This window comes from Eptesicus fuscus, chromosome 1 (assembly GCF_027574615.1).
Source record: "Eptesicus fuscus isolate TK198812 chromosome 1, DD_ASM_mEF_20220401, whole genome shotgun sequence".
Classification (NCBI taxonomy): Eukaryota; Metazoa; Chordata; class Mammalia; order Chiroptera; family Vespertilionidae; genus Eptesicus; species Eptesicus fuscus.
The window spans coordinates 53,909,242-53,928,357 of record NC_072473.1 but is presented as its reverse complement, the minus strand read 5'-3'; the positions used below and the strand labels follow the sequence as shown (position 1 = coordinate 53,928,357).

The window sequence follows — 19,116 nt, the reverse complement described above, 5'->3', positions numbered from 1 at the left end:
CATTTATTTGAGTGTCGACACACCAGTGCAAGAGAAGCAGTTCTTTCCCTGGCAGCAGGCACGGCTTCACTCCCCACCTGCCCTGCTTCTCCTTCAGGCCTCTCCCCTTGGAGGACCTGCCTCTACCCTTCCCTAGGACTCAGCCATTCTGGCCCCAGGCTTGTGTCAGATCCTTCAGAGCAGCTTCCCTGGCCAGGGGAATGGCATTGGGTCTAGGAACGTCTGGTGTAGATAACCCCATGGAAGAGGCAGCTGGCGAGAACCACATGAAACCCTTACTTCCTCTGTATAGTGCAGGTTCGCAACCACAAGCACCAAAGCAGAGGGGCAGGCAGCACGCGCCAGGCAGCCGGAGCACCAACCCAGCCATGCTCCCTGAGGTAAGTGTGCTGCCCAGCCAGGCCAGACCACTCTTTGAGTGGAGAGCCCAGGACACTAGGGGACCGGCAGGGCTGGCCCATGAGCCAGCACCACCAGAGGGTTGGGTGAGTACGTAGAGAATGCAGGGGTTGTGTAGAAGGGTCACTGGACGGGGAATTGAGAACCCACCTTGGCCATTGATTAGTGTGAATGACCACCGGCGACTCACTTCCCTTCTCTGGCTGGTGCCTCATCTGCAAAATGCAGGAGGTGGTGGCTCACCCCCAAGAGCTTGCAAGACTTGGAACTTTGGCTCCTCTGTGCCGGACTGAATTGGCACTGGGGAGGCCTGCAGCTCTGGGGTGGTTCATGGGAGAAGGCTGGAAGAACTATTTCTGCTAAAGCTTGGTGGAGGAGCCCCCAGTGGGTGGCAGTCCTTGGTGTAAGGGAGGAAAAGAATGGCAGAAAGCATGCACAGGGGCACAGTGATTTGTAGAGACACCCCATGGGGAGCAGAAAGTAGGGGTTCCCAGATAAGGGCTGAGGAGTGAAGAGAAGGGCCAGTAACTGGAAGAGGGGATGGTGAGGTGCTGCCTGGGGAGGAAGGTGGTAGAATTAAGTGTGGCCAGGACACAAAGAACAACAAGCCTTGAAGGAAGAGAAAGGTGAAAGGGGAGAGGGGCAGAGAAGGCTCTTGGCACAGGGCAAATTTCCTCCAGCCCATAATCCCTGGGCTGAAAGGATGGCCCCAAAGGGTGCGTGAGAATCAGCCTTTGAGAAGGAAAGTTACATACCAGCACCAAGGCTGGGCAGGTGCAGTTCAGGAAGTGTGGCCTTGGAAGAAAGGTGGGGACAATTACAGCGTGTGGCCCAGGCCTCAAGGCCTGCCTTACCGTGGAGGGGCTCCCAGAAAGGCTCCTCAGACTACATCTCTGAAGGAGTCTGTTTACAGGGTCTGTTCCTTCCTCTCCTCCCTCCCTCCACAGATCAGTGACCGCCTAGAGCTTCTAGGCTCTGACCCTGCCTATCTCCTGGAAAACTATAGCTCTTCCTTTGACTATGGAGGAGAAAACGAGAGTGACTTCTGCTGTAATTCCCCACCCTGCCCACAAGACGTCAGCCTGAACTTTGACCGAGCCTTCCTGCCAGCCCTCTATGGCCTCCTCTTTGTGCTGGGGCTGCTGGGCAATGGCGCTGTGGTGGCAGTGCTGCTGAGCCAACGAGCAGCCCTGAGTAGCACCGACACCTTCCTGCTTCACCTGGCCGTGGCTGATGCCCTTCTGGTGCTAACCCTCCCCCTCTGGGCAGTGGACGCTGCAATCCAGTGGGTTTTCGGCTCTGGGCTCTGCAAAGTGGCAGGTGCCCTCTTCAACATCAACTTCTATGCAGGGGCCCTCCTGCTGGCCTGCATCAGCTTTGACCGGTACCTGAGCATAGTGCATGCCACTCAGCTCTACCGCCGGGGCCCCCCGGCTCGTGTGACCCTCACTTGTGTAGTTGTCTGGGGGCAATGTCTACTCTTTGCCCTTCCTGACTTCATTTTCCTGTCGGCCCACCATGACGCACGCCTCAATGCCACCCACTGCCAGTACAACTTCCCACAGGTGGGCCGCACGGCACTGCGCCTACTGCAACTGGTGGCTGGCTTCCTGCTGCCCCTGATGGTCATGGCCTACTGCTATGTCCGCATCCTAGCTGTGCTGCTGGTCTCCAGGGGCCAGCGGCGACTGCGAGCCATGCGGCTGGTGGTAGTGGTAGTGGTGGCCTTTGCCCTCTGCTGGACCCCCTACCACCTGGTGGTGATGGTGGACACCCTCATGGACATGGGGGCTTTGGCCCGCAACTGTGGCCGAGAAAGCCATGTGGACGTGGCCAAGTCTGTCACCTCAGGCCTGGGCTATATGCACTGCTGCCTCAACCCGTTGCTCTATGCCTTCGTGGGTGTCAAGTTCCGAGAGCGGATGTGGACGCTACTTCTGCGCCTGGGCTGCCCTGGCCAGAGTGGGCACCAGCGGCAGCTGCCATCTTCCCGCCGGGATTCATCCTGGTCTGAGACCACAGAGGCCTCCTACTCGGGCTTGTGAGGCTGGGCTTGAGGGTGACGCCTTTGCCACGCAGCCTGACTCCCCCCCCCCCGCCCCCCACATTCCAGGTTCCTTTCTCCCTCGCTCTCCCCTGGTCCTGGCTCCCCAGATGCACACTCCTGGGATTTCCTGGGAGCCCCAGAACCACCAGGTCTACCATGGAGCCACCCTCCTGGCTCTTGGGACTTCGCCATTGCTGCTCCTTAGTTACCAAGCCCTATCCTGCTGATTCAGAGTTGGCTGCCTTCAGGCCTTTCTTTCTTTGGCTGCATGGAACCCCACCACCCTCTTAATTCAGTAACTAGACTGTGGCCCTCCCCATGTGCAAAGAGCATGAAGCAAGCAAGCATGGTGGAAGCTGTCCCTATGGGGTCTTAGCCCAGGCCTCCAGCCCAGCAGTGACTAGCTATTGTCCCCAACACCTCTCTATTTGCTCATTTTTATGTCTAAAATTCTGCTTGAAACTTTTCAATAAACAAGATAATGAGGACCAAGGTGTGGTAGTAGTGCCTCATTCCAGCCGGCCCTGCCCAGGCTCTAGGATGCACTTCCTGCTTCTCCTTGCCTGTCCCTGGGACTGGGCCAACCAGCGCTGCCTGTTCATGTTTATGTCTGGCCTCCTCTCTGTCCTCCTGGGCACTCCTGTCACTTGCAGGGAAGCACCTAGGTACATGGGTGCAGGATAAGCAGTCAACTGGCTGGCTGGACACTGTATAGGTATACTTTAGGGAAAGGGCCTACAGACATAAATAAGGCATAGTCCTGCACTCCAAAAGCTTAGGCCCGCACGGAAGATGTGATGAGAAGTAACAATACTAAACAGTCTAGGCCCGTGGTCGGCAAACTGCGGCTCGCGAGCCACATGCGGCTCTTTGGCCCCTTGAGTGTGGCTCTTCCACAAAATACCACGGCCTGGGCGAGTCTATTTTGAAGAAGTGGCGTTAGAAGAAGTTTAAGTTTAAAAAATTTGGCTCTCAAAAGAAATTTCAATCGTTGTACTGTTGATATTTGGCTCTGTTGACTAGTGAGTTTGCCGACCACTGGTCTAGGCCATGAAGCAAACATGTGGCTCACACGGTGAACCTGGGGCTCAAAGCACTGTGGCTGGAGCCATTTGGGATGGCTTCATGAAGACAGAAATGAGCAGACCTTAAAGGGCAAGTAGTATTTCCCAGGACAAGAAGGAAAAAGGGCATTTCCAGGAAGGGAGGGCCGAAGCAAAGCTGGGAAGGCTAAAAACAGCAATGCTTATTGGAGGAATTATAAGTGGTATTATCTGGCTAGAGTTAAGGATTCATGTAGAAGGGTTGAAAATAAGACCAAGTTAGTTTGGGGTCAGGTGATGGTATTCTAGAGACCAATGGAGAAGGCTGTCATGGTTAGTCAGGTGAGGCAGGCTTTTCCTTGGGAAATGGCAGTGGGATGGAAGACAAGCAATGCGATCAGATGATTAGCCGACAGTCATTAGCACAAAGGCCATCTGGAGGCACAGGTGGGCTGTGAGGAGCTTTGTCCCATGCTATAGCTAGGGCGGAAGTGAATGGGAGAAACGACCAGGGCTCCCCAAAATGGTGGCTGACTAGGTTACTGAGTTAAGGGAGAGGCCAGAACCCTCCCTTTGTAGGGGCAGAATCACCACAGTCAGCTCCTCCTAAATCCCCAGGGTGTCATGATCCAGTTTCACAGGCCAGCGGGGCCTTTCCTGAGACCACAGATATGGCTGGAGGTGGGACTGGAGAGAAGGGACTGAAGGATACAGCTGGGGAAGCTCATGCCATGCTTTGTGTAGTTGTGTAGTTGTCTGGGGGCAACCAATCCCATCTAGACTGGTGGCGAGGCTTCCGTCTATGGCCACTGAAAGAACACTAAGTACCTGCTGAATGAAGGAATGACAGAGCACATGCAGCCTCTAAACAGGAACAGTGATGCCAGACTAGTAAAGATGTGTGTGGCAGGCTGAATAATGAGTCCCCAGAGATGGCCACACTCCAATCCCCAGAATTTTGGAATATGTTACCTTACGTGGCAAAGGGAACTAAGGCTGTTAATCAGTTGACCTTAAAATAAGCTTCTCCTGGATTATCCAGGTGGGCCCACTGTCATCACCTGGGTCCTTAAAAGCGAAAGAGGGAGGCAAAAGGGGAGTCAGAAAAGCAGACACTGCCAGCTTTAAAGACTTAAAGTCGGAGGAAGACTTAAAGTTGGGATTGCAACAGCCTCCAGAAGCTGGGAAAAGACAAAGAAATGGTTCCCTGAGCCTCCAGAGAGGAATGCAGCCCCACCGACACCTGAATTACAGTTCAGTGAGGCCTGTGCCACACTTCCAACCCACAGAGTGGTAAGATAACAATGTCACTAAGCTTGTGGTAATTTGTTATAGCAGCAATCTGGAACAAATGCAACATTGGTTCCATCTACATCCCAGATAGCTCCCAGATGTGGGGAGGCTGCTGACATACTTGTGAGCAGTCACAAGAATCAGAGAAAAACCCAGAACAAAGAATGCTCTTCCCAGCACATCCAGGAGAGCTTCATGTATCCGGGGGCTTGTTCTGCTCTTGGCACAGGTTGTCAATAAACAGACTTTGCTAACAAGTGAATTTCAGAAAACATTTTATTTATTTTTATTTTATGAACAATTGGCAAGAGAAACTAAATTCATGAAACATGCTTTTTATTTCTGGGTAGGTATTACAGGTTACATCTGCCAGCAGTCCTTGCTGCCTTTAAAATCAGATGATTAGCATTACTCACATTCTCTTTCAGCATTACTCACATTCTCTCTGCTGACCACTCTCAAAAATGTATTTTGCTTTTGCATTTAATTCTACAAGTTACAACTCTGGAGTGTAAGTAAGACACAAGGTGGGCCCAAAGGGCTTCTGAGCACTGTCAAGGGCACAAAGTGCTGAGTAATATAATCTTTGGTTAAAGAACAATTATCAACAATAAAAGCTTTATAAAAAGGTTTTAAATTCCATTATTCATAACTTTATAGAAATAAAGATATTTTTCTAAAACTTCTTCACAGTAGAGGACTCGGCTCACACAGATACCTTCTCACATAACCTCAAAGTTTTTTCTTTTCTTTACAGATAAAGTAATCCTTGCTGAGCGTTCTCATCACATCCCCATGGGTGATGCCTGCCATCTGCTCCCTGACTAATCTGTAATGCAGCTTCACATATTTGGCAAAGGGTCTCACATGCGGCTTTATGGGGGTCCCATCTTTCCGAGTTAACGGCAGCAGGACCAAAGGTCCCTTGCATTCAGCACAGACAAAGCGCCCAACGTCCAACGATCTGGTGTAGCGGCCAACCCTAAGAAGAAAAGACATACCACACAACAAAGGGTTTGTTACTGTAACTCAGCCTCTTCTCTGTGCTGGCCTTGGGCCCAAAGCCAGATTTTCTGGGGATTCTCAGAGAGTGGGACACCAAGCAGCAGCAGTGGTCAGGCTGGCTCAAAGTAGGGAAGATTGGAGAAAAGAGGACACAGAAAGGAGTAAAGAGGTCTTACTCCTCAAGTCAGTCAGCCATGTACTTACTAATGTAATCACTGAAGAGCCACTTGGAGGCCTTAGTAAAAACATAATTGGAAAAAGTCTGAGGAGAAGGATCTTACCTGGTTTTGCATTGAGCACACTCATAATAAATCTTGTAGTTAATCTTGTAGTTATGGCAACGGGTGACCAAGGGCAGCTCTGGGTGCACCATATTACATTTTCTGGCATAATATCTCCATGCTTGGCCATGAGAATCACGGATGCCATCAAGCAGCCAGGAGGCTGCATGGCATAGCTCATGGATCAAAGTATCCCGGATTCGGTCTTAGAAAAGGAATAAAAAGAAACCATGAGCACTCAAACCGATTCCCTTCTGATCACTACCCAAGCAGCCCTGGACTCTCAACCCCACCACACAAAATACCACCTTATATAAACATGTGCAGGTGAGCATGAGTGTTATCTTCCCAGGGTTCTGAAAGGGAAATTTCTATCCACTTCAACCCAATATGGTAAATGGCAGAGCCTTGAGTGATGAATCTTTTGGAGCAGCTCAATCCTCCTTATCTTTCCGAGGGGCGCTGCCAGAAATACACCTGGCCAAGACCTGGTTTCCGCCCTCCAGGAATAGAAGTGGACAAGGTGGGGAACAATCACCAGAGCTGTGCCATTTGGTCAGAAGCAGCACCATGGAGAAACTGAGATCTGAGCTGGGCCCTTAACAATTGACTGGATTTGCAAAATTAGAAAAGCCATTCTAGGTGTGAAAACGTGTGAGCAAAGATTGAAGCCAGGAAAGCCTGTGGTCCATTCTGAAAGCCAATGGGAAACCAGCCTTGCTGGAGCACAGACTAGTGGTGGAGCAGTGGGAGCCAAGACAACGACAGCCTTGAAAGCCGGGCTCCAGGCACTGGCAAGCCCTAGGTTTCTTAGCAGAGAGAAGAGTGAGGTGATGAGGGCCCATACCTGGGCAGAAGCAAAGATAGAGAAGGAACAACAGGAGAGTGATTATGAAGATCTGGTGATTGGCTAGATGTAGGGAACCTTGACCCTCAGTTACGGGGAGAATAAAGATGCTGCTGCTGGATTCAGAGGCAGAGAAGCATCGAACAGACTGTCAAACTACAGCGGGAAGGCTGGGGAGGGTTGGGGGTGGTAAGAGATCAACCGAAGGACTTGTATGCATGCATATAAGCATAACCAATGGATGCAAGACACTGCGGTGGGGGGGTGAGGGCATGTGCTGGGGGATAGGGGAGGCCGGGGGAAGGTAAATGGGGAAAAAAGGAGACATATGTACTACTATTTGTAATACTTTAAACCATAAAAAATAAATAAATAAAAGAAAAAGATGCTGCTGCTGCCAACAGGAAGCTGCAGAGAGAAAGCTAGGCTTACTAGAAAGATGGACAAGTGGGACTCTCAAGGATGGTGAGACATCCAATAATAATGTCCTCTAAGCAACACACAGTAGCCCTGTCCACCCTGGAATGACAGGTAAGGCTGTGACACAGTATGCCAGAGAATATCAGCACCTAAAAGTAACTTAACAGGCACTGTGTCACAAGAAAAAAGCCCAGAGGGAAAGCTGCCAAGCTGCTGCTGTCACCTGCAGAATCGCAGACTTTCAGAGAAATCTCAATCTTAGTATAACGCTCCCTCGGGTAATGAAACAGGCCAGAGCTGCACAAGCCAGCAGTTCTCAGCATCTTATTATTCCAGCAGATATCCAGTCTCTCTGGCAGCTGAGAAAGACAAGCAAACAGTGAATCAGAAAGCAATTCTAAACAGACCGGAAAATATTATCTCAAAAGTTTTTGCAAATCTAAACATTCTGGGTAGAATAAAAGGCAAGTCAAAGCTCAGGCAAAGACCATTAACAGGCCATCAGGATGCAAGGGAGACTCTGAGAGCGTGGGAGTGCAGGGGCTGTGCTCCCTCGCATGGAGACCAAGTCAGGGGCGGCCAGGAGAGGACAAACCAGCTGAGGTAGATGTGACCTGTGTGAAAGGGTGAGGCACAAATGAAAATGCAACTCAGGACTTAAGGTTCCACTAATCAGTCATCTGATGTGGCATCAGGAAGGGCACCAAAGAATGGGGAACCTTTAGAATGACAGAACTTTCCCTGCAGAGACAATAAAGTCTGAAAAACCTAATGGCCAATGGGTCTGTCTCTCTGCCCCCAGATTCCTCCAAATCTAGTCTGCACCCCTGCTTCTGACAGATTTGTTTCTTTCAGCAGCTGCTTCATAGCACATCCCTGTGCAGTGGTGCCTACTGATTTCAATTTAAGCTCCCCCAACCTGATTCCCAAGGCTGTCCATTATCTAGTCCTACACTATCAAAAAATAGCTAACATGTATTACTGACTATGCTATAAGTCTTGTTCTAATACACTTCAGGTGTATTAACTTACCTAGGCCAAACAATAATTCCATGAAGTAGGAGGAACAGTACTATGATTGTCCCTATTTTATAGATGAGGAAAAAGAGGCAAAGAGAACTCAAGTAACTTGCCCGAGGTCACATTATTCTTCAACACAAACCCTCTCTTCCAGATAGTCCAACCCAAAATATGCCCTCTCTCCCATCACTGATTTATCTCCACTTACCATCCTTCATTAACCAGAACAAGTCTCACTTCCTCCAGGCAATCTTATTTCCTGACCATTGAGGTCTTAGTGATTTCTCCTTCTCTTGATCTCCTGTGGTAGTAACAGTCTGTACCGTATATTATAATCCACAAACATTCTCTATTTCTTTCACATAAGCATGTTTCATCTCCCCATCTAAATTGACACTTCTTAAGGACAGGAAATATACCATTAGCACATCTGCACACCTCACAGCACCCAAGAGTGCCAGGCATACATCAGATATTCAATCAGTGCTTCTTCATTGATTTTACCTTGTTTTCAAAGACAGTGTTGTTCATCAGGGTGTACAATTTCTGAACCAGTTCATCCTTATTTCTCTTGAATTTCCTTCCAGAATACTGCTTTAACTTTTCAATGTCACCCAAGAAACATCCAGGTATATTACAGTCAGTGTTCCTGCAAAAGGAAATTCAACTGAGTCTTGTATAGCTAAACAAATAAATAGAAGAAATACATACATGTCAAGAGAGACTTGGAAAACTTGCTGGTCCCTCCTCCTTCCAGCTCCTTATATGAGGGCATTTCCCAAGGTTCCATTCATAGCCTTTTCCTCTTCACTCCTTGCATATCCTCAGATATGTGAAGCCCACGGTTTCAATCTCAACAGGAGTGATCCTATACCTATATCTTCAGTCTCGATTTCTCTCCTAAGATGTAGTTCTACGTTTACTATTAATTGTCCAATGCAAATTACCAACTGGCTCGCATGAGCATGTCTCCAGCTCAATATGTTTAATTATCCAACTTCTGTTATATACAAGCTGAAAACCTCAAAGACATTTCTTGATTAATTTATCCCTTACCCTATATCCAATTAGACACAACGACAGACCGCTATCTCTTTCCCACCACCTCTTCTGTCCTTGCCACCTCACTGTCACCACCCTAGTTCCTCACCTCCCTTTTACACATTGATATTACAGCATCCCTTTGTGTTCCTTGCCTCCAAGCTCTTTTTTCTAATGTAACTCACAAACATACCTCCAGATTAATTTTCCTAGGCCATGTTCCAATTATGTCCCACTGACTTCTTGGCCGAGGTCAAGCTAGTCCTGACTGCTATTGCTTTTTTTAAAGATTTTTAAAACTGATTTTTAGAGAAAGAGGAAGGGAAAGAGAGAAACATCAATAAGCTGCTTCCTGCATGCCCCCTACTGGGGATCAAACCCACAAGCTGGGCATGTGCCCTGACCAGGAATCCAACTGGCAACCTTTCGGTGTATGGGATGGCTTTCAACCAACTGAGCCACACCAGCCAGGGCTCCTGACTTCTATTTCTAACTGCCATTCCCATTCTGGCCAAAGTGAGCAATTTAAATATTCCCTTGATGGGAACTGTGATTTCCCAGTTCATTCATGCCTCAGTATGACCTATTTGCCCATGGCTTAGAATGGCCACATCTCCACTGAAAACAACCTCCTGAGTAACACTTTATAATTTGCCAAGAACTTCCTTTTGCATTATCATAGCTCATTCACACAACTACCCTCCAAAAAAACTATTACCAGTCTTACGATCTCCACTTTGCAGATAAGAAAACTGAACCTCAAAGGTTTTAACTTACCCAAAATTCAGAGACCCAAATCAATGACCACTATTGCTGCCCCATCTTTCAAGGCCTAATTCAAATGTACAAACAACAGTGCTAAATACATAAAGGCCTCACACTTGTAATAACTATTTATTGAAACTAAAGCATTTTTATCTTGGCTGGAACAATCCACAAGTCCAAAGAGACAAGCCCACAGAGCTGGAAAGATAAAACAGGAGCAAACACAGGGAAGTGAGTTTCTGACTTAACAGGGCACTCGTTAACCCTAAAGTCACGTAATAAACCCTATGTGAGGTGGCTGGGGTTAGGGAGAGGGAAAAAAGTACCAGACCAGGCAAATGCAGCTAAAGTAAGGTTCTTCATCCCAAAGCCTGATATGACTAACATTCCTGCCTCAAATTACTTAGTTCTGAAAGCAAATTTACATCAGAAAAGGTGGCAGATGAAGACCAGAACCATCTGCAGACCTCAGCAGAGAATGTGACCCTGTTTGTATTTGTGCTCACAACAAGCAGGCCTTGTGGCTTAGCATACCTTCACCTCAATGCCTGTGCCATTTTACTGCAGGCTAGGTGTCTCCACATCAGAGGAGTCAACAAGACCCAAAATGGGTACATCAGACACCTTGACCAGTAAGCAGCATGCACAGGAACAATGCTAAGCACAATAGGAAGCCAACAGACTGAAACAGGAAGTACCAAGGCAACACTGAGGAGTCCAAACAGACTAGTCTCCTTTGCATGAAGCAGAAGACAATGACAAAGGGGCAGCTTCTTTCTTCTTTGGTCACACTGTCCAGCCAAGCAACCTTGGAGCAACCAAAAACACCCGTTCCTATAGGCAAAGCAGCTTGGATATTTATCTAGGAATCCAAAGAAGAAACTTTGCTGGGAGGGGGCCTTCTAGTACAGAACAAGCCAGACTGCTGTCAGCTGCCTCACCCAGTGAGAAGTGTGGAAACAGAATCTCTCTGCTCAGGCCCAAGTCACTGTGTTGCCCAATGCCTGATACATCACTCCTCTTCTCCCCTTAAGATGCACTTATTGCCCCAGAACACAAGTAAAAAAAATAAACATACAATCCTTCAAATATATGCCTTCTATCATAAGATAATTCAGATGTAAGTATATACTGTTCCTGAATGCAAGTAAAAACAAAGACATTATGCATACTGCATCATATTATTAAAGAAAAAAGTGAGAAGTCCCAGAATCTAAATGAGAAAATGTATTCATTCTTTGCTTCCTTTAAGTATTAGCATGTCTTTGGTCAGAATGGCCTATTGCTTTCAATGATCAATAAAAATAAAGGAACTATAAGCAATCTATTTAACCCCAATGTTTAATAAATATTGAAAATTATTCAAGAATATATAGAAGTAGTAAGAGTAACCGAGTTCATGAAAAACCTGGAAGACAATCCTGCCTGCCCTCCCCCTGATACCAGCAGACTGGAACATGTCAATACTGCCTTCTCACCATTTCCACTGCATTTGCTTTGGTTTAGTGCAAACTAGTGGCCATGAGGCTGGGGAAAAAAACAGTATCTTGTTTGGTTACATATAATTCTTTCATCTGAGTTAAAGGGCAAAGGAAACCTCAGAGGCCAGAGCTGCTACAGGGGCAAAAGGGTCCTAGTTGCCTGGAAACTGCAGGGGTCTTTGCAGAGTGCCAACCCCGTTCTGTTGGGGGAAAGGGAGGAGGGGAGCGGCCAGAACCTGGGCCTCTCCCTCCTGCTTATGCCTTCCCAGTTCAGGGATGGAAACTTTTGTCCCTCTCCTCCACCAGACTCCTTCACCCACCTTGAATTCTCCAACACGTGCCCAGTGAGCTGCTTAACATCTGACATTTATGCAATCAATTCCTGGTTGGTTGAACTTGAGCAGTACGTACCTAGGCTTACGCTTCTTAGGTCGCGCTGCTCTGCGTTTCTTCTTTGAAGGCTGTACCCACTTTTGTCCTCTAATAGCTGAAAAGATAATAGCTCATTTGTACCCCGAAAACTGGTACCATCAAGCAACTGGCAGAAACCTAGAAGGACCACCCCCCATAGTCATGCCCAGATCAACATCTATAAGCAACAACTGTCTGCCTGAAGGCTGCATACTGTTCCATCAGTCAGCATGAAATATTTACACACTGACTCAGAGCTGCCTGCAGAAAAAGCTGTGTAGGACTCTGTCACAAGCACTGAGACTTATAATGATGTCACAGGAGCAAGTGCTAAGGTTGGACTGTGAGGGCAACTGAGGTGTTAGCAGTACAAGGAGTGGCATGGCATATCTCACAACTTGCTCTAAGGAAAATGGCTCATATCTCAGGAAGCATCTTCACTCTATATGAAAGCCAAATCTTTCCACCATTGTCTAGCTCCCATACTGCTGGTGGCTCTAGCCAGAGACTTATGTATCAGGAGCGTCATTCATTCACTTAAAATATTTATTAAGCATCTGTTATGTGCCAAACACAAGGTTAGAACCTGGGAGAGACTGAAAGGTAAGAGTCCTCCAATAAATAGGCTCAGTGTCTACTGGGGGGACAGATTCAGATGTGAGTGCTTTAACAGAGGTGGGGTCTAAAAACCTGGGAACCCAGGAGGAGGAGCAACTATGACTTATAGCTTCCTGGAAGTGACAACTGGGCTGGGTCCTAAGAAATATTGGGTAGCCTCAGGACAAAAAGCTCAGGGACAGCTCTAGTTAGCTTGACTCAGGGGTTAGAGTGTTGGCCTTGGACGGAAGGGTCCCGGGTTTGATTCCGGTTGCAGGCTCGATCCCTGATCCCCGGCCCTGATGGGGCTGTGTGTGGAAGGAAACCAATCAATGTGTCTCTCTCATATAGATGTTTCTCTCTCTCTCTCTGTCTCTCCCGCTCCCTTCCACTCTCTTTAAAAATCAATGGTGGGGGGCAAGATAGCCTCAGGTGAGGATTAACAACAAAAAAGCTCAGGGAGAAAGCACTCCAGGCAGATAGGATTGTTAATACTAAGACTTGGGTACTCCTCCTGCATTCCTAGAAAGATCCTGTTCATTGGGATGGTGGCCTCCCTTGGCCACTAAGCAGCTGTTGAAATGGCACAGGGTTGATCAGAGAACCAAGATGGCGGCATAGATAAACACCTATATTTGCTGCCTCTTGCAACCACATCAAAATTACAACTAAAAGGCAGAACAACTACCACCAGGAACCGTGGGAAAGCTGGCTGACTGGTAGTTCCACAACTAGAGAGGTGAAGAAAGCACATTGAGACTGGTAAGAGGTACGGAGGCACGGAAAGTGCTGGCACCTGGATGTGCTGCTCTTTCAATCGGGAGGGAGATATAAGCTCCCGCTTGCTCTGAACTCCAGTTCCAGGTGAGACTCTGGGGGACCCAGACACATACGGGGAGAAACTGCACTGTCTGGCATCGGGACAGGAACACAAGGGTGGCTTTCTCTCAAAGGTGCTCGCAGCAATCATTGTTCCTGCACGGGGGTGCAGGACGCAGAGACCCGGGGACCACCCTGGTGCGGGGCTGACTGGCAGCCATTGCTGTTTGCTCCACCCTGGTGATTCCCAGAGACCCCGCCCCACCCAATTTACAACCCCACCCAAGCTGTGCACAGTGGCTTTTGCATATGAATGGCCTGTCCTTTCTCAGCCTAAAACCTGTCAAACAAGCTGCAGCTGGGTCAGGGAACCCCAAAGCTATCAATAAAAGGCCCAAGGCCTGGCAGCAGCAGCCTGCCTTGTGTCACAGCTGGGCTTTGTCTGGGCACTTCCAAACCCCTACAAAGAGGAGGAATCTGCAGATCTCTCTATAGCTCCTGCTGGGCAACCCCAGACAGTGGCTGACCTTGCACTTCCTTGGAGATCCAAAAGCCAATGTACCCAGTGTCAGAGTGAGACCATACCAGATTACAACTCTTCACATCCATAGGAGACACACTCAAGAGGCAGACTCAGTGAGCACCAAAGCCCCACTGAAGCAAGTCCTGCCCCATAAGGGTGTCTCCTGCACAACAGACCTTCCAGTGTAGACACAGCTGGTCATCACAGCCAGTTGGCCTGGAGATCAAATCCTCCCAGTGATACCAACAGCAATCAAGGGTTAACTAAAACAAGACTGTGCACACAGCCCACAAAGGGGTGCACCAAGAGCGTCCACTCAGGTGACTGGGGAGGCTGAGCCACTGGGCCCTATAGGACACCAACCACACAAGGCCACTCTATCAACTCAAGGAGACATAGCAGCTACCCAGTACATAGAAACAAACACAGGGAAGCAGCCAAAATGTGGAGACAAAGAAACAAATCACAATTGAAAGAAATGGATTAAAGCAAAATACCTGATATAGCATTCAAAACCATGGTTATAAGGACACTCAAGAATCTTCTAGAAACCTCCAAGAAATTTAGTGAGACCTTCAAGGATATGGAAAATGACCAATCAGAAATTAAGCATACACTGACTGAAATAAAGAATAATATACAGAGATCCAACAGCAGACTAGAGGATCCCAAGAATCAAGTCAAAGATTTGAAATACGAGGAAGCAAAAAACACCCAACTGGAAAAGAAAAAAGAATGCAAAAATATGAAGATGGTGTAAGGAGCCTCTGGGACAACTTCAAGCGTACCAACATCCGAATTATGGGGGTGCCAGAAGAAGAGAGAGAGCAAGATATTAAAAACCTATTTGAAGAAATAATGACAGAAAACTTCCCCTACCTGGTGAAAGAAATAGACTTACAAGTCCAGGAAGCGCAGAGATCCCCAAATAAAAGGAATCCAAAGAGGACCACACCAAGACACATCATAATTAAAATGCCAAGAGCAAAAGACAAAGAGAGAATATTAAAAGCAGCAAGAGAAAAACAGTTACTTACCTACAAGGGAGTACCCATACCACTGTCAGCTGATTTCTCAACAGAAATTATGCAGGCCAGAAGGGAGTGGCAAGAAATATTCAAAGTGATGAGTAGCAAGAACCTACAACCAAGATTTCTCTACCCAGCAAAGCTATCATTCAGAATTGAAGGTCAGATAAAGAGCTTCACAGACAAGAAAAAGCTCAAGGAGTTCATCACCACCAAACCAGTATTATATGAAATGCTGAAGTGTATTCTCTAAGAAGAGGAAGAAGAAGAAAAAGGTAAAGATAAAAATATTATGAACAACAAAGTGACAACAAATACATATCTATCAACAAGTGAATCAAATGAATAAAAAACCTGATGAACAGAACAGACTGGTGAATGTAATAGAATCAGGGGTATGGAAAGGGAGCAGACTGACAATTCTCATCGGGAAGGGGATGTGTGGGGTGCGGGAAGAGATTGGACAAAGAGCTTACACCTATAGACGAGGTCAGCAGTGGGGGGGTGGTGGCCTGGAGTGGGGTGAGAACTGGGTGGAGGGGCGCTATGGTGGGAAAAAAGAGGACCATCTGTAATAATCTGAACAATAAAGTTGTTGTTTTTTTTTTTTTAAAAAAAGAGTAGAGATCAAAAAAAAAAAAGAAGAAAGAAAAGAAATGGCACAGGGTTGGCAGGTAGGAAAGGCAGACCCAACAAGACACATATCTAGGGGAAAGGGCAAGGCAGGCATGGCTGGCACACTGGGAAGGCTACTTGGGGGAACAGGGGTACTTGGCTTGACTGGCTTACCAGGTGTCACACATATATTTTTGGTTTTACATTTCCTTTTCCTTGGTACAGGTACAAGCTCTCCATCAGTTGACATATTTATATCTGAAATCTCTACTTCAACCTCAGCAGCATTTGGTAGTTGGCAGAGATTTTCATGAGATGAATTGCATGGGGAGAGAGCACACTGCTCCATCTCCTTTTCAATTGAGGCCATTTGGCCCTCATCAGCTGCATCCTCTTCTGTTGTCACAGGGCCCTCCACATTACTATCATCATCATCACTGATAATTATTGGAAACTCCTGGATCATAATGTCATCAATATCAGATAACACTTCCAGAATCTCATCTGAAATTCAAGAGGCACATTCACATATAAGCAGACTTTCTCCACCCTATGCTCCCACCCTGAGACACTCAACTTCCGATTATTGAGCAGAAATTAAACAAGCAGGAAACTGTGACATTATGAATCACAGTTAAGAATCAGTTATTCTAAAAAAAAGAATCAGTTATTCTAGATTATTTCCCCTCTATTACTTTTTTATTTTACAGAGAACAGTTACAGATAAAACCAATCCAAGTCCAGTGGAAATCTTCAAATCACATTCTCTAAATAGCACGATGTAGGTGATCAGCGGTTCCCAAATACAGGTCTATAGACTTGTATATTCTCACTGGTCCATAGACAAATAAGAGACAATAGAATAATACAGTTGGTTTTTTCCCATCAAGTTCAATTTCTATAATTTAAAGGACTACCCTTTATTTTGAGATTATGTCCTCACTAAACTTTTGGGGCTCTTTACTTTATGAAATCATGGTGATAGCAGATAGTAGTTGGAGTGTATTTCCATCAACAGACAAATTAAAAATTGGCAATTCTATACTTGCCACCAAAATTTAATTTTCTAACCACTGATGTAAGAGTGAGGAGAAGTCCTGATGTCAGCACTGAGAGGCCTTGTGAGCATTCAGAATGTCATCACCCTCAGTTGAAAGAGCCCTTCACCTGATTAGAAGTGTGGCATGTCTAACACCACATGCGCTCTGCAGTCTGTTCAGAGCTCAGCTTCTAGGTTTCTGATTCTGGATGTAAAAATGTAAACCAGAGCAGAGGCAAGATGTGAAACATATCCATGGCACAAAAAATCTTTATCGTAAAATTTCAGATTTGGGAAAATGTATATTGAGACTCTCATCTATTATTTGAATTAATTACCAAACAACTTTAGATATGCAATAAGGAAAGAGAAAGGAGTGGACATTCCTATTGTAAAAAGCATGCTTCCCAGAAAATTTAAAGATTTCCCACTTCAACTGAAACTTTTAAAACAAAACAGTGGGGACGCACTGCTCACAATCCATAAAGCATGACCCCGTCCACTGACAAAGGTTAGAAGTGAGGTTGGAAGTGTGTTAAAATTCCTCGGGCCTCTTTTTCTGTAAAATTACCAAAATTCATGTGGAGAACAGTAAAGAGACAAAGACAGTCCTTTGGAGCCTTCTTCATCCCTCCATGACTAAAATGGATGCCCACAGTTACAGCCCACTGGTCAGACAGGTAAGAGCAGCCTGAGTTGGAAGTTCACCCTCAAAAGACTACGGATCTTCTGACTCAAGGAGTCAGCAGCTAGTGGCCTATGGGCTCTGTCACCCGTGCTCTACTCTGCAGCTACCTCCCAGGGACCCCTTTGCATTACAGCACCTGGACCCCTGTGGACAGGTGCTAGAACAGGAGACTAGGTTTCTAAGCCACCTCTCTTTTCCTTGCTCTCATATCCCAGGTTAGCTAGGAAATGCTAGCCAATGGTAGTTCTTGTGTAGTTACCAAAGAAGTAACCAGTACCTTAACTAAGCACCTATGTATCATGCCCTACACCTTGTACTAAGCGAACAAAAATAAATAAAATACTACCCCGAATGCTTAAGAAGCTCCTAGTCTTCCTACATTTCAGACCCACTGAGCAGGTTCTGACCTGGGAGTAAAGCTCCACGCCTCCCACAAGGTTAAAAGGTCCTCTGAGTCTAAAGAGGCAAGGTCATGCTGTAGGAAACAGGTGGTGAGAAAAACAGGAATCTCTAGAAAACATACAAAGAGTAGCAAAAGGCAAAGACAAAGAGCTAGATGAAGAAAGCATGGATTCCCCTGCAGGCCCATGATCATCACCCACTCAAGTCTCCATCAGGCAGAAAGAAGGAACCCATGCCTCTCTCACTCCTCTTTGTTACTCCCACACAGAGAGAAGGAAGAAGGGTGTCCTTGGCGTGCTTCCCTCTGCTCCCTTAAAGCAGTCCTACGTAGGTGAGAACTCCATTGAGAGAAATGCCCAGGGTCTCAGGCAGCAGCAGGAGCAGTTGCTGCTGTGTTAGGAAACCTACCAAGAGGTGTAGGGAATCCAGCCATATCCACATCCGGCACATACGAGGAAAGAAATGGTGGCACTCACTACTAAGTGACTCAGAATAGAACTTTGGATGACTTATCCTGCAACGCTTGTGTGTGATGAGCTTGCAGAGCTCGGCTGCTTCTCTAAGTTTATGGTATACTTGCCTCTGCCACCTTTGGAGTCCTTACTTCCATCTTCCTCAGGGAAGTATTCATCATCAGAATCCGAGTCAATCACTATGTAGCTGAGTGATAAGATAGGGAAACACCAAAGAAAAGTGTGAACACAACATTCTTTCCATGACATTTCCAATCTTTTCTACAATAAACAGGGTCACTTTGTTATCCCCTTGACCATTCCATCCTTAAAATTATCTTGTTTCTTGATTTCCAGGATACTGTTCTGTTTCCATTCTCTTCTCACTTTTCCATCCACTCCTCACTCACTTTTTAACCTCATAACAGCCCTTTCCTACCAATCTAATCAATTCCTTGGGATTGAGTAAGCATTATCTATCTGCCCACCCAATCTATCCTATCCAGTCCAATTTTGCCTCTGACTTCTGTCTCCTCAATTCCAAATTTCTGCCTGAATGTCCTGTGTGGCGAGACAATTTTTAGTCAGCATGCATAGGAATAGCTTTCCCAACTGCTGATTGATAGTGTCTGTTCCGACCACTCAGGCAGCCATGCTAATTCCTATCTGTACTCTATTGGTCATTAAATGTTTTGAATATCAGCCCTGGTCATTGGCCCCTTAATTTTAACATGCCCCAAACTGAACTCATCACTTCCCTCCCCAAATCCACCCTTCCTACAGTATCCCACAGAGAGAGACCACCTGGTACTGAACCAGGATCTGTGGGCACTCCTGACAGGCCCCTTAAAATGGATTTTCTTTACATATTTAGTCTATCAGAGGCAGGAAGAAACCAAT

The 19,116-nt window shown here is 46.7% G+C and overlaps 2 protein-coding genes across 2 annotated transcripts; one reads left to right on the top strand and one right to left on the bottom strand.

The window, feature by feature from the left end:
- The first annotated feature begins 200 nt into the window (after positions 1-200).
- On the top strand, positions 201-2,444 carry CXCR3 (C-X-C motif chemokine receptor 3). Its single transcript, XM_008157610.3, has 2 exons — positions 201-380; positions 1,347-2,444. The coding sequence occupies exons 1-2, from the start codon at positions 201-203 to the stop codon at positions 2,442-2,444; spliced, it is 1,278 nt and encodes a 425-aa protein (XP_008155832.2).
- Positions 2,445-5,040: 2,596 nt separating this feature from the next.
- GCNA (germ cell nuclear acidic peptidase) lies at positions 5,041-16,125 on the bottom strand. The gene is made up of 6 exons (XM_028134050.2): positions 15,810-16,125; positions 12,054-12,129; positions 8,860-9,004; positions 7,559-7,694; positions 6,069-6,273; positions 5,041-5,764 (listed from the first exon to the last, which is right to left on the bottom strand). Exons 1-6 carry the CDS (start codon positions 16,099-16,101, stop codon positions 5,515-5,517), a joined length of 1,104 nt encoding a protein of 367 aa, XP_027989851.2. The 5' UTR covers positions 16,102-16,125; the 3' UTR covers positions 5,041-5,514.
- Between the last annotated feature and the right edge of the window lie 2,991 nt (positions 16,126-19,116).

Bases quoted from the DNA above. Each gene is read 5' to 3' on its own strand.
- CXCR3 (XM_008157610.3), top strand. From the start codon at position 201: ATGGCATTGGGTCTAGGAACGTCTGGTGTAGATAACCCCATGGAAGAG. The intron at 381-1,346 runs GTAAGTGTGCTG...CTCCCTCCACAG, and splicing joins ACCCAGCCATGCTCCCTGAG to ATCAGTGACCGCCTAGAGCT.
- GCNA (XM_028134050.2), bottom strand. From the start codon at position 16,101: ATGATCCAGGAGTTTCCAATAATTATCAGTGATGATGATGATAGTAAT. The intron at 12,130-15,809 runs GTAAGCCAGTCA...TTATCTTTTCAG, and splicing joins AAATATATGTGTGACACCTG to CTATTAGAGGACAAAAGTGG. The intron at 7,695-8,859 runs GTAAAATCAATG...TGTCTTTCTCAG, and splicing joins ACACTGTCTTTGAAAACAAG to CTGCCAGAGAGACTGGATAT.